At 42.1% G+C, this 14,288-nt stretch overlaps 2 protein-coding genes across 2 annotated transcripts; both read right to left on the bottom strand.

Moving 5' to 3' along the window:
- Positions 1-976: 976 nt before the first annotated feature.
- LOC132871158 (apolipoprotein A-I-2-like) lies at positions 977-2,003 on the bottom strand. The gene is made up of 3 exons (XM_060905266.1): positions 1,961-2,003; positions 1,727-1,871; positions 977-1,571 (listed from the first exon to the last, which is right to left on the bottom strand). The coding sequence occupies exons 1-3, from the start codon at positions 2,001-2,003 to the stop codon at positions 977-979; spliced, it is 783 nt and encodes a 260-aa protein (XP_060761249.1).
- Positions 2,004-11,189: 9,186 nt separating this feature from the next.
- Positions 11,190-13,551, bottom strand: LOC132871157 (apolipoprotein A-I-2-like). The gene is made up of 4 exons (XM_060905265.1): positions 13,538-13,551; positions 13,066-13,115; positions 12,841-12,985; positions 11,190-11,901 (listed from the first exon to the last, which is right to left on the bottom strand). The coding sequence occupies exons 2-4, from the start codon at positions 13,106-13,108 to the stop codon at positions 11,307-11,309; spliced, it is 783 nt and encodes a 260-aa protein (XP_060761248.1). The 5' UTR covers positions 13,109-13,115; positions 13,538-13,551; the 3' UTR covers positions 11,190-11,306.
- Positions 13,552-14,288: the final 737 nt, after the last annotated feature.

The following is a 14,288-nucleotide window of genomic DNA, read 5'->3' as shown; positions in this document are numbered from 1 at the left end:
CCTCACTTAGATGTTCGCTTTGATGAAATTACGCTAAATTTTGTTTATTATAAAATGTAATACTGTGAAATGAATGTAAGTATATTTGCCAAACATTGACATTATTTGAATTGAAAATTTAACCAGCACTGACCTTCTGCTTTTAAGGAGGTGATGAATATTTAATGATGCTTTAGCATAACATTGACGGTTGCATAAAATGTTCATAGTATAAGGTTATGGGTTCGTGTTGACATGGCTTTGCCTGAGGCCAATCATCTGGCTGTCTAATCCATCTAATACTAATAAAAATGGCTCATTAACAACAACAAAAAAGCTAAACAGGATGTGTCAGTTCTTGCTGATTTATTATCCTAATAAACTAATTACTCAACACCATGAAGATTGTTTTCTCGTGAATGCTTTTGTAAATATGTAAACCTTCTAGTCCTTTGGTTTTATTTTATAGTCTAAATTATTAAAGATGGTCTTATTATTTGTTTGATTAACAAGAAAATATTCAGTAAAGTAATAGTGATATATGTGCCTTACATACTGTACATAGTTGGTAATTAATATTTTTAAATGACACTGCACTGATGTAGAATATATTGAGTGATTGTAATAATAATTGGGCAGGAGGTAAAGCTAGATTATTTTAAAAGACAACACATGAGGCACAAGGAAATTCCCATGAAACAGTTTGTATTTTATTGAGCCGTTCTTTCAGCGCAGCAAAAGCATTTAAGAATGTGACAAAAATGTTTATATTAACATGTGCTTTCTCCAGTAGATTTGAAGGAATAACATTCTGTCAGGCAGAAAATAGTCAAGAAAGAAAGAGAAATACAGTTTTTAGATCAGCCCATGTGCTGAATGGAAAGTGGAGAGGTCTTGAAGAGACACTGAGACAACTGATGATACACATGATGTGGGGCAATTAACATAGAAGCTTTTAAGATGGCACTGTGGGCAAAAACAAGGTGGATGAGAGTGTTTATTCCTTGAAAGCCTTCTCAATGGTCTCGTAGATACCCTTCAGCTGGGGTTTGAGCTCTTCAACTAATTTCTTGAGATTCTCCTGCAGCTTGCCACTTTCATACTTCTGCCGCACGTCAGCATAGGCAAGTTCAATCTGCTCCCTGTACTCCTGGGCATGGGGTCCATATGCGGTCTTCAGCTCCTGAAATTTATTGGCTAGGTGGTCACGAATGGTTTCCACAATGGGGGTCAGCTTGGACTTGGTCTCTTCCAGGTTGACGCTGAACTTCGCCTTCAGCTGATCAAATACAGGCTGAACCTTGGTCCTGAAATCTTCTATCAGCTGCTGGTTCTTCTCATTGTAGTCCTTCACCACAGGCTCCAACAATGTCTTGTACTCCTCAAGATGCTTCTTTATAACCTTATACAGCTCCTCTTGCTTAGGCTGCAGCTCTTTGCCAAGCTCCTTCAGATCATGGGAAAACGTCTCACGAATACTCGAAATGAACTCAACAATCTGGGGTCCGGCTCCCGTACGGACTGGGGCAAGAGATTCAGCGGCATACTTGATGGCAGCCTCAATGTTGTCCAGGCCCTTAGTGAAGCGTGCCCTATGCACGAAAGAGAAGAAAAACAAACACAAGAAGTCAATTTTCTGTCAAATTATATCGGGTCAAAACAACAAATGATTACTATGCCAGCAACTGATAAGTGTTGAGCCAGGGTCAATGTTCACTGAATGATGAATGCTAGCTTTATCTCTTACTTGTAATCCTTGAACTCAGCATCATCAAGCTGGTTAACAGCTTGATGTGCTGACTCCTTAAGCTGGGTCAGGTAGGTCACCACCCCAGCTCTGATGTGCTCATATTGAGATGGAGCGTCAGCCTGCAGCTTATTACTTTGGCAACCTAGACAGTCATTTTATGAAGAATTTGCTTGTTGATTTGGTTTGTAAGCAGTATACAAAGCTTGTAGTATACTAAGAAACAGTGTTTACCTGCAGCCAGCAGAAAAGCTAGAGCTAGAGTTACAAACTTCATGATGGCTCTATAAGGAGACAAACAAAAGAGAACGCCAAACATAGGAGGAGTTTTGAGAGCCCATTTATTATTTGTTAGGATTGTAATTTCATTAACTGGAGTGACAATAAAAGAACATTTATATAGTATCCATAAGCAAGATATTGAACCTCATTAAGACGTCCTAAATTAATATAATTTGCCATGCAAATCTATACTCATCAGTGAATTAATTTGTGTATACAGGGTATACACTCACTGATGCAGATTTCGTTGACACAAATATATAGATATGAAGATCTTGTACAAAGATATAATGATCATATACCAAATCACATATGACAAAGTAAGGTTCTATAATGCAATGAGTGAATTCCCATTCACCCTAGAGCTAAGCCTTAAGACCTGTGAGCATTTAATCTTTCACCAAAATCAGTTCAACTTAACCAATTTAATCATCACATTTAAAACAGCTAATGCTCTTTCCCAGGATCTCTAGCAAAACGTTGCCCTCAGCTTACCTGTTGATGATGCAGGTCTGGAAGAGACTGGGGAACTTGAAGCAGACCTGGTTATTTTATAGGGCCTGGGTGAGGGGGAGGAAGCAGGATGGAGGGTGTGTGAGTACTTCCACAGAGCTGGACCTCAACCTTCCGGCCCCACATGATCCACTGAAAGAGCTGGGTACAATGGTCACCAGTGTAGGGGGGTCAGTAGAGGCTAAAAAGTGCTGTGAGGACATGTCCAAATCTTATACTCATCAGTGACCTAGCTTCCTAAAAAAGACCATGTGACCTGTTTTTTCAGGGGACCAATTTAGTGCTTTTTTTGCTTTAACACATCCACTTCAATTCAGGAAGGGCTGATTAGTTGAATCAGGTGGTTTGAAAGCAGGGAAAGCATTAAAATGTGCAGGACAAGGGGGACTCCAGGGGCCTCATTTATAAACGATGCGTACGCACAAAAGAATGCGTACACCACGTTCTACGCAAGCTTCGGTATTTATAAAAAGTGAACTTGACGGTAAAATGTGCGCACCTCCACGCAAGCTCTGACCCATGCGTACGCACAACAAAAAAGGGAAATGCGACCTCAGGAGGAAACGGAGAGAACGACCCGAAATTGGCTCAATAATCGAAGTTTAGCACAAACATATGGTAACATCACGCATCAAAGACGTGACTGACTTAACATTTATAATCCTTAATTTTGTGCACTTGTCAAAAAAAACATCTTATTTAAGGCAATAAAGACAAATTGATAGGCTATACATTGTATGTTTTTGCAACATAAGCAGTAGGCTAAGTTTTGTTAATTATCCACTTATGGCTTTCATGCATGTTGTGTCATTTTTCAATATTGATCATTAGGCTATCACACATGTTGCTTGTTAGGTTGCCTATTCTGTAAATAGTATATAAGAGGGATTTGCCGTGGTAGGTCTTATGATGGACTATGGCGTATTTGGCATTGCTGGAGGATGTGGCAAATGGAAGAATTAGGAGAGAGCGAGTCTTCAGAGACCAAGATTTGTTGGCCAATGACGATGAGTGGCTCATGAGCCAATTCAGATTGCCACGAGCTGTCCTTTTACACCTGATAGCTGAGTTGGGCCCAGCGTTGGAGAGAGGTACCCGCCGGAATCATGCCATCCCAGTCTCGCTGCAAGTGCTGACTTGCATCGGCTTTCTGGCCACTGGCACTTTTCAGCGAGAACTGGCTGACCGGTCTGGGATATCGCAGCCAACCTTCAGCCGCATTTTGCCAGAAGTGTTAGGAGGTGTAATTGGTTTATCACCAAACTACATCAAGTTTTCTTACACGGTGGGTGAACAGGCAAATAAAAAAGCGCAATTTGCAGCAAAGTCCAATTTCCCAAATGTGATCGGTGCTATTGACTGCACTCATATTGCTATAAGGGCACCGAGTGAAAATTAATTTGCCTTTGTTAACAGTAAGCATTTTCATTCCCTCAATGTCCAAGTAATATGTGACGCGGACATGGTCCTCACAAATGTTGTCGCCCAGTGGCCTGGTTCAACCCATGATTCATTTATATTGAGACATAGCAGCGTTGGGCGGAGACTGGATGCTGGAGCTGTGCGCAATGGTTGGCTTCTGGGTGCGGGTGATTAATGCGTAAATCCTTAAAGTATTTGTAACCATTCTTAGACCATTTCTAAATATTCAACCCTTTACTCATTCAGTTATGTTGTAGGTGACAGTGGGTATCCGCTGAAACGGTGGCTGCTCACGCCATTTATGAACCCCAAACGCCTGAGGAGACCACTTACAACCTGCGCCACAGCCAGGCGCGCGCTGTTGTGGAGCACACCATCGGGCTCCTGAAGGGCAGATGGCGTTGTCTGGATGCCACGGGGGAGCACTATGTTACAGACCCGAAAAGGTCTGTAGGATTGTTAGGGCCTGTGCTGTGCTGCACAATGTGGCACAGCTACAAAATGTGCCTTTGCAAGCTGAAGAGGTCAATCTTGACCTCAACCCCGATCCCTATCCCCAGGCATTCCACCCAAACGCAGGAGCTGTGCGCCAGCGCAAGGAGGTGATGCGCCGCTTGTAAATAATTAGGTATGGAAACAAATTATTACTTTTTAAGAAATTATTTAATGCTGGCATTTAATGCAGACAACTCATTTTTTATTTCTTTTAACTCCCGGGCGACCTCGCGGACAGCATCCATATGTTCCCGCTGCACCTGCAGCACTGAATCTGTTAGAATACGGGTGCTGGTGGCTGGTTTCAGCATGGATGTACATGCATCGGAGCCCGTGGACGTCCTTGGGACCTCCGCTGCCGCAGCCGACACACTGCTGGCCTCACTGGCACACCCAGCAGCTGAGAGGGAATTTTTTTGTTAATAAAATACTTTTTCTGGATGAAGACTCATTTCAATTAATTTCACACCCATTTCAAACAAGGGGGGCACACATGCAATGTGAAGTGGTTACTTGATACATACCCGAGTCCTCAGCTGGTTCATGTGGCCCAGCATCGGTGTCACCCTCCTCCTCACACACAACTCCACTCAGGAGGGTTTCCCCTATAATGCCAGCCAGTTTTTGATCCAGTGGGGTGAGCTCCGGCTCCCCTTTCCCCCCGCCCGTTACACAGATGCTTTGGCGGTGTGCCACGATGCTCTTCTTGGCGTCCACCTTTATGTCGGACCATTTTTTTTTTTTACCTCTGCCATAGTACGGCCTTGTGAAGCTACAGAATTGACCGCATCGGCCACATGCTGCCATTCACACACTTTTTTCGCATTTGTAACTCCCGTACGATGGCCTCCAAACAAAACAGTTCGACGCTGCTCCATTTCATCTACTAGCACTTCAACTTCACAGTCGGTGAAGTTGCACTTCTTTGTCTTTCCTTCTGTTTTGGGCCTGTTGTCCACAGATATCAATATTCATTAAGGGTGTTTCGCTGAATATTTATAGGCAATTGTGGGTGTGTCTTGAGGTATGCACAGGTGCTGCAAATTTAGAGTGGATTGTGATTTATAAAGGGAAATTGGCGTGGAACGTGCATGCGCACGGTTTTATAAATCAGAATATTTCTGTGTGCACGCACATTCTGAGTTTCGTGCACACGCCATCTTCTGGCGTAAATCCTGTGCAAAGTTTTATAAATGAGGCCCCAGAAGCATCGTTGGAGCCTACGGGTTAGACACACATTTGGCAGAATGTACTCTTATCAAACATTTGTGGGAAAGGACTTTGCCTGCAGTGCTCAATTTTTTTGTCTTCTGTGTCTTATCACAGAAAGAATTAACCTGGTGTGGATTTAAGGGGGGAGGGGCACACCTGGCGCATGCCCCCCCATCCAAAAAAAAAAATAGGTTTAGCATTGTAGATACCAAGATATGCCCACTGTTTTTTATTTAATTAATAAGGTTTAATAAATAAACAAATCGTTATGTGGGATTGAGCTGAAGAGATGATGGTATAAATTTATATTTAATAGTAGGTCCTAGCTTAAGTTTTTTCGCTTGGGACACGAATGAAGGCGGCACGGTGATATAGTGGTTAGCGCTGTCGCCTCACAGCAAGAAGGTCCGGGTTCGATCCCCATGGCCGGCAAGGGCCTTTCTGTGTGGAGTTTTCATGTTCTCCCCATGTCTGTGTGGGTTTCCTCCGGGTACTCTGGCTTCTCCCACAGTCCAAAGATATGCAGGTTAGGCTAATTGGTGGCTTTAAATTGACCGTAGGTGTGAATGTGAGTGTGAATGGTTGTTTGTCTCTATGTAGCAGTCCTGCGATGATCTGGTGACTTGTCCAGGGTGTACCCCGCCTCTCGCCCATAGTCAGCTGGGATAGGCTCCAGCTTGCCCACAACCCTGCACAGGATAAGCAGTTACAGATAATGGATGGACATTAGGGAGCATAAAGATTAGACTCTGGAGCAATGGAAAAAGGTCATATGGTCTGATGAATCCAGGTTTTCCCTATTCCAGAGTGATGGGCATGACAGGGTAAGAAGGGAAGCACATGAAGCGATGCACCCATCACGCATAGTGCAATGTTATGATCTATGGTTGCTTCAGTTGGTCAAGTCCAGGCTCAGCAACGTTATGTGGCAATAAAATGAAGTCACCATCAATGGATTTTTTTCTTCTCTGATGACATGGGCATATTCTAGAACAACAATGCCAGGATTCATTGATCTCAAATTGTGAAAGAGTGGTTCAGGAAACATGAGGATTCATTTCACATATAAATTGGCCACCACAGAGTCCTGACCATGACCCCATTCAAAGTCTTTGGGATGTTCTGGAAAAGACTTTACAGAGTGTTTTGACTCTCCAGTCATCAATACAAGATCTAGGCGAAAAATTAATGCAATTCTTAATGGAAATAAATGTCATGTTGCATTAGGTTGTCAAAACATTGCCATGGCAAATGTAAGTTGCAGCCAAAGGTAAAGGAGGTCCAACAAAATATTAGAGGGTGCAACTTTTTTTTGGGGGGGGGGAGGCAGGCAGTGTGTTTTCTGTGTTTTTGATGAAGCTGCATGTCTGATTCGCTGGCACCACTGATCTATTTCACCACAAAATATTACTATTTTGTCAGATGGTAGCACATAATTTGGATTGGAGTGCTTCTGTTTTAAAGGTCTCATTGCATCGTTTTTTCATTAATTGTGTGGTGGTCTCTAGTATGAATGAATGCCCTGTGAGCCGGTTTTGGTTAAAAAAATGCTGTGGTGCTCCTGTTTCAGGCTGTTCTAGTTTGGTGGAGGAATGGGTGGGGAGAGAACAACAGGATTTCAGCTCTTACTCATGAATATTCATGACATGTAAACATATCGCTTCTGATTGGCTAACAGCACTGTGATGCTCCCTCCAGTGGGTTATGGGCGAGGCCATGACTACTAATTTTCGAAGTGACGTAAGTTCGTAGGGCTTTTTCTGATTTGCTCGTTTTTCCGTCTATTTTCGTTCATAGTCTAATACAGGGAATGGGGGTAGAAGAATATTTTCATGTGCAGCATGCATATGCAACTTGGAGTGACCTATGGTATTTCAAAAAGAGCAAGTATTAAACGGTTTGTCGTGGAATGACACCTTTAAATGCAAGCCACAATTTAAATGCAAGCCTGTAATTTTACATGGAGTGCTATGCAAATTTCATCATTTTTATACAGTGCCTTGAAAAAGTATTCATACCCCTTGAACTTTTTCACATTTTTCCACCTTACAACCACGAACTTAAAAGTTTTTTATTGAGATTTTATGTGATAGACCAACACAGAGTAGCACATAATTGTGAAGTGAAACGAAAATGATAAATGGTCTTCAAAATTTTAAACAAATAAAAATCTGAAAAATGTGATGTGCATTAGTATTCAGCCCCCCTGCGTCAATACTTTGTAGAGCCACCTTTTGCTGCAATTACAGCTGCAAGTCTTTTGTGTTATGTCTCTACCAGCTTTGCACATCTAGACACTGAAATTTTTGCCCATTCTTCTTTGCAAAATAGCTCAAGCTCAGCCAGATTGGATGGAGATCATCTGTGAACAGCAATTTTCAAGTTTTGCCACAGATGCTCAATGGGATTTAGGTCTGGACTTTGACTGGGCCATTCTAACACATGAATATTCTTTGATCTAAACCATTCCATTGTAGCTCTGGCTGTATGTTTAGGGTCATTGTCTTGCTGGAAGGTGAATCTCCTTCCCAATCTCAAGTCTTTTGCAGCCTCCAACAGGTTTTCTTCCAGGATTGCCCTGTATTTAGCTCCATCCATCTTCCCATCAACTCTGACTAGCTTCCCTGTCCCTGCTGAAGAAAAGCATCCCCATAGCATGATGCTGCCACCACCATGTTTCACAGTGGGGATGGTGTGTGCAGGGTGATGAGCAGTGTTAGTTTTCTGCCACACATAGCGTTTTGCATTTAGGCCAAAAAGTTCAACTTTGGTCTCATCTGACCAAAGCACCTTCTTCCACATGTTTGCTGTGTCCCCTACATGGCTTCTGGCAAAGTGCAAACAGGACTTCTTATGCCTGTCTTTCAACAATGGCTTTCTTCTTGCCACTCTTCCAAAAAGGCCAGATTTGTGGAGTGTACGACTTATAGTTGTCCTGTGCACAGATTCTCCCACCTGAGCTGTGGATTTCTGCAGCTCCTCCAGAGTGATCATGGGCCTCTTGGCTGCTTCTCTGATCAGTGCTCTCCTTGCTTGCTCTGTCAGTTTAGGTGGATGGCCATGTCTTGGTAGGTTTGCAGTTGTGCCATACTTTTTCCATTTTTGAATGATGGATTGAACAGTGCTTCTTGAGATGTTCAGAGCTTGGGATATTTTTTTATAACCTAACCCTGCTTTAGGGGCGGCACGGTGGTGTAGTGGTTAGCACTGTCACCTCACAGCAAGAAGGTCCGGGTTTGAGCCCCGTGGCCGGTGAGGGCCTTTCTGTGCAGAGTTTGCATGTTCTCCCCGTGTCCACGTGGGTTTCCTCTGGGTGCTCCGGTTTCCCCCACAGTCCAAAGACATGCAGGTTAGGTTAACTGGTGACTCTAAATTGACCATAGGTGTGAATGTGAGTGTGAATGGTTGTCTGTGTCTATGTGTCAGCCCTGTGATGACCTGGCAACTTGTCCAGGGTGTACCCCGCCTTTCGCCCGTAGTCAGCTGGGATAGACTCCAGCTTGCCTGCGACCCTGTAGAACAGGATAAAGCGGCTAGAGATAATGAGATGAGATGAGAACCCTACTTTAAACTTCTCCAGAACTTTATCCCTGACCTGTCTGGTGAGTTCTTTGGTCTTCATGATGCTGTTTCTTCTTCAGTGTTCTCTAACAAACCACTGAGGCCTTCACAGAACAAGTGTATTTATGCTGAGAGTAAATTACACACAGTAGGACTCTGTTAACTAATTAGATGACTTCTGAAGGCAATTGATTGCACTGGATTGTATTTAGAGGTATCAGAGTACAGGGGGCTGAATACTAATGCACACCACATTTTTCAGATTTTTATTTGTTTAAAATTTTGAAGACCATTTATCATTTTCTTTTCACTTCACAATTATGTGCTACTCTGTGTTGGTCTATCACATAAAATCTCAATAAAAAACGTTTAAGTTCGTGGTTGTAAGGTGAAAAAATGTGAAAAAGTTCAAGGGGTATGAATACTTTTTCAAGGCACTGTATAACACTGATATGTGATATATGGCTATATATATGATATATGGATATATGACAAATTATTATTATTATTATTAATTTGTTGTTGTTGTTGGCCCAGGCAGCAGAGTGTTGTAGTGGTCAACACTGTTGCCTCACAGCAAGAAGGTTCTGGGTTCGAGCCCAGTGGCCAGTGGGGTCCTTTCTGTGTGGAGTTTGCATGTTCTCCCCATGTCTGCATGGATTTCCTCCAGGTGCTCTGGTTTCCCCAACAGTCCAAAGACATGCAGGTTAGGCTAATTGGTGACTCTAAATTGATCGTAGGTGTGAATGTGAGTGTGAATTGTTGTTTGTCTCTATGTGTCAGCCCTGCAATGACCTGATGACTTGTTCAGGGTGTGCGCTGCCTCTTGCCCATAGTCAGCTGGGATTGGCTCCAGGTTGCCTGCAGCCCTGCACAGAAAGGCCCTCGCCGGCCACGGGGCTCGAACCCGGACCTTCTTGCTGCATGGATAATGCATGGATGTTGTTAGCCCTCAGTCAGGCTGAATATACTAATCAGGGAAGCCTTACAACAATGTTGTTGTCAGTGTTCAAAATCTAGGTTCTTGGATTTCATCTCAGGTCATTCAGTTATTACAAAAAAAAAAAAAGCCAGTCATTAGCATTTGGCCCTGTTGATTTATTAAGCTAATAAACTCATTAGTCAACCCTATAAGTATTGCTTGTAAAACTTCTTGTTGTTTTGTTTTATCAATGTCTCAGTAATTAATGATCATCTTACTATCTGTTTGACCTGGAAAAAAATATCCATCCATCATCTATAACCGTGCAGGGCCACAGGCAAGCTGGAGCCTATCCCAGCTGACTATGGGCGAAAGGCGGGGTACACCCTGGACAAGTCGCCAAATCATCGCAGGGCTGACACATTGAGACAAACAACAATTCATACTCACACCTACGGTCAATTTAGAGCCACCAATTAGCCTAATCTGCAAGTCTTTGGATTGTGGGGGAAACCGGAGCACACCCACGCAGACACAGGGAGAACATACAAATTCCACACAGAAAGGCCTCCGTCGGCCACTGGGCTCAAGCCCAGAACCTTCTTGCTGTGAGGTGACAGCGCTAACCACTACACCACAGTGCCGCCTGGAAAAAAGAATGTTCAGTGATATAAGTGACATTTCAATTATATACTGTAGCATAAGCATTATTAACTGTACCTAATTGTAACATCACTAGTTTTAAGTGGCACTGCAGTGATTTAGAATATATTAAGTAATAAGCTAACTCATTATTTCAAAAGGCAATAGATGAGACATGATGAAATTTAATATGAAACTTTTTGTAATTTTATTGAGCCATTCTTTTATCAATTTTTGACAACATAAAAGCAAAGTAAAGCATTACGTCAAGTATTTAAGAATGTTAAACAAAAACGTTTACTTTAGCATGTGCTTTATACAGTAGATTCAACAGAATGGCATGTTGTAAGACAGAAAGCAAACGTCCAGTTTTTGCATCAACCCATGTGGTGAATGGAAAGTGCAGAGGTCTCGAAGAGACTCTGTGTGATTTCAGGTCTTACAGCCCCAACTGATGATAACAGCATGTAGGGAAATAACGATAGAAACTTTTAAGATGGCACTGTGGGTAAAAAAAGGGGATAAGACCGTTTATGCCTTGAAAGCCTTCTCAATGGTGTCGTAGATACCCTTCAGCTGGGGCCTGAGCTCATCAGCCAAATTCTTGAGCTTCTGTTGCAACTCCCCAGATTCATACTTGTTGCGTAGATCAGTAAAGACACCTTCAATCTGCTCCCTGTACTCTTGGATATGGGGTCCAAATGTAGCCTTCAGCTCCTCAAGGCCCTTGGTTAGCTTGTTACGAATGGTTTCCACAATGGGGGTCAGCTTGGACTTGGTCTCCTCTACATTGACCTTGATCTTCTCCTGCAGCTCCTTGATTACAGGCTCAAACTTGGCCTTGAACTCATCTAGCTGATGCTTGTTCTTCTCAGAGTACTCCTTCAGTACAGGCTCCAGCTTTGCATGATACTCATCAAGATGCTTCTTTATAACCTGGCGCAGCTCCTCACGCTTTGGCTCCAGCTCTTTGCGCAGTTCCTCCAGGTCATGGGAAACCCTCTCACGAACACCAGAAAGGGTCTCAACAATCTGAGGTCCAATCCCTTCACGGACTGGTGCAAGGGATTCAGAGGCAGACTTGAGCAAGGTCTCAATGTTGTCCAGTCCCTGAGTGAGGCGTGCCCTATGTAGGAGAGAGAAGAAAAAATAAATTTAAAAAAAATGATGACCAGTATAACATCCATCCATCCATCCATCCATCCATTATCTGTAGCCACTTATCCTGTCCTACAGGGTCGCAGGCAAGCTGGAACCTATTCCAGCTGACTATGGGTGAGAGGCTGGGTACACTCTGGACAAGTCGCCAGGTCATCACAGCCAATATAATATCAATTGTTAATTTGTGAGTAAAAGTCAGTGTGGTATCCGGTGGTTTAGCCCCCAGTGTATTATCCCCATCTTCAAGTGTTTTAGCCCCATCTTCATGTAGTTTAGCCCCATGTTGAAATGTGAATAAAGTTGATCAAACGTGTCTATGATTGATCGTTCTAGATTTAAAGAGAACAGAGCTTTTTTAAAGGAAATTTTGAACTTGAAGTTTTTGACTGGATTTTTCATTTGATTTTTCAATTATGTGAATAATTGACAATAATAATTTGAAGCAATTTTGTAGTCCTCTTGTCTTTAGTATGTTGGATCATGTCCCATATCAGATGTTAAAAAGACACAAGCAATAATCCATCCTCCAAAGTACGATGAAAAGCCGAACTGAAGCGCTTCACATCAAGATTTTGTTGCTGACGATATTAACTTTAACATGAAATCAACATGCATGTAAACAACAGAATCAAAACCACTCGTATTTTGTAGCAAATCACAAAAACATAAATTTCACTTCTCCTACTTGTTATATTTTGGCTTTTGTTGTTCTTTTGAAGACCATGTGAATTGAATAAAGGTTTTTGAAACAGAATTAAGAAATTATTGTAATGCCTTCTAAAATAATGTATGATGTTTTAGCCCCACACACAAGATCCCTGAAGATGGGGCTAATACACTGGGGGCTAAACCACCGTAAACCGTCAATATTCACTGAATGATGAATGCTAGCTTTATTTCTTACTTGTAATCCTTGAACTCAGCATCATCAAGATGGTTAATAGCTTTCTGTGCTGTTTCCTTAACCTGGCCGAGGTAGGTCACCACCGCAGCTCTTATGTGCTCATACTGGGATGGAGCGTCAGCCTGCAGGGATCGTGCCTGGCAACCTGGACAGTTAGTAAGAATTTGTTCATTTTACTTAAAAGAAGTATGCAAAGCTTGTACTGTGCAATGTTAAATTATTTACCTGCAGCCAGCAGAAAAGCTAGAGCTAGAGTCACAAACTTCATGATGGATCTGGAAGGAGAAAAAAAAGAAGGGAAAAAAGTCAGCATCTGAGTATTTGAAAATTTTTGTTAAGTTTGAAATTGCATTAATGACAATGAAAAAAAAAATGATGTAGGCCAAGCAAGACACTGAAACTGCTCAAGATATTCTAAATTAATCTAAATTGGTGCTTCGATTTATATTAATTAATTAATTTGTTCCTTCATTCATGCTCGCTGAGACATAGATTTCATTAATAGTAAGATCTGAAAACAAGTCAAAATCAAATACTGTGTTCTATATGACTAAAAATGAATTCCCATTCTCTCTAAAGCTAAGTCTCAGACCTGTATGTACTTAGGTTTTTTCTAAAAGCAGTACAACCTGACCTGATTTAACAATTCAAATATCAGCCAAGGCCCTTCCTCAGGATCTCTCAGACGAAAACTTACCTGTTGATAATGCAGGTCTGGAAGAGACTAAGGAACTTGAGGCAGATGTGGCCATTTTATAAGGATCTAGGAAGGGGGAGGGAATAGAACAAAGGGTGTGAAAGTGCCTCCGTGGAGCTGGACCTCAACCTTCCAGCCCCATACAATAATCCATTGGAGGAGCCGGGGACAATAGCCACCCTCTGAGTTTAAGCAGTTAGTTAATAGAAGCTAAAAAGTGCTGTGAGGATGTGTTAGGATCTTAAACTCATCAGTGCCCTATCTTTTGCTTCCTTTTTGATACTGATAATGTAAACGAGTTCTTTCCTGATGCTGTAAAAACGCTGATGATTTTAGAATATTGGGTGAGACATGCAGTTAGAAGAAGGAAAATATTCTAATCAGACATTTGTGGGAAAGGGTTTTTGTCTGCTTTTTGTATCTTATCACAGAAAGAATTAACGTAATTTCTGTCTTATGAGAAAGCTGCATGTCTGATGCAATTGCACCAATGCACTTTCACCATGAAGTACTATTTGTCAGGTTGAAGCATGCATAAATTGGATTGGAGTGCTTCTGTTTCGACATGCCCAACATGTTATTTTACACCATGGAGTAATTTTGAATTTTATCATGTTTAATTGGCCAAATGTGGCCAAAAGTATGTCAACACCTGACCATCACACCCATATGTGCTTGTTGTCCATTTCATTTCAAAGTTGGTCCCCCCATTGCTGCTTCAATAGACTCCACACTTTTAGCAAGGCTTTCT

This window comes from Neoarius graeffei, chromosome 23 (assembly GCF_027579695.1).
Source record: "Neoarius graeffei isolate fNeoGra1 chromosome 23, fNeoGra1.pri, whole genome shotgun sequence".
NCBI lineage: Eukaryota > Metazoa > Chordata > Actinopteri > Siluriformes > Ariidae > Neoarius > Neoarius graeffei.
Note: the sequence above shows the minus strand (reverse complement) of the source record. Positions and strands in the feature narration are given on the sequence as shown.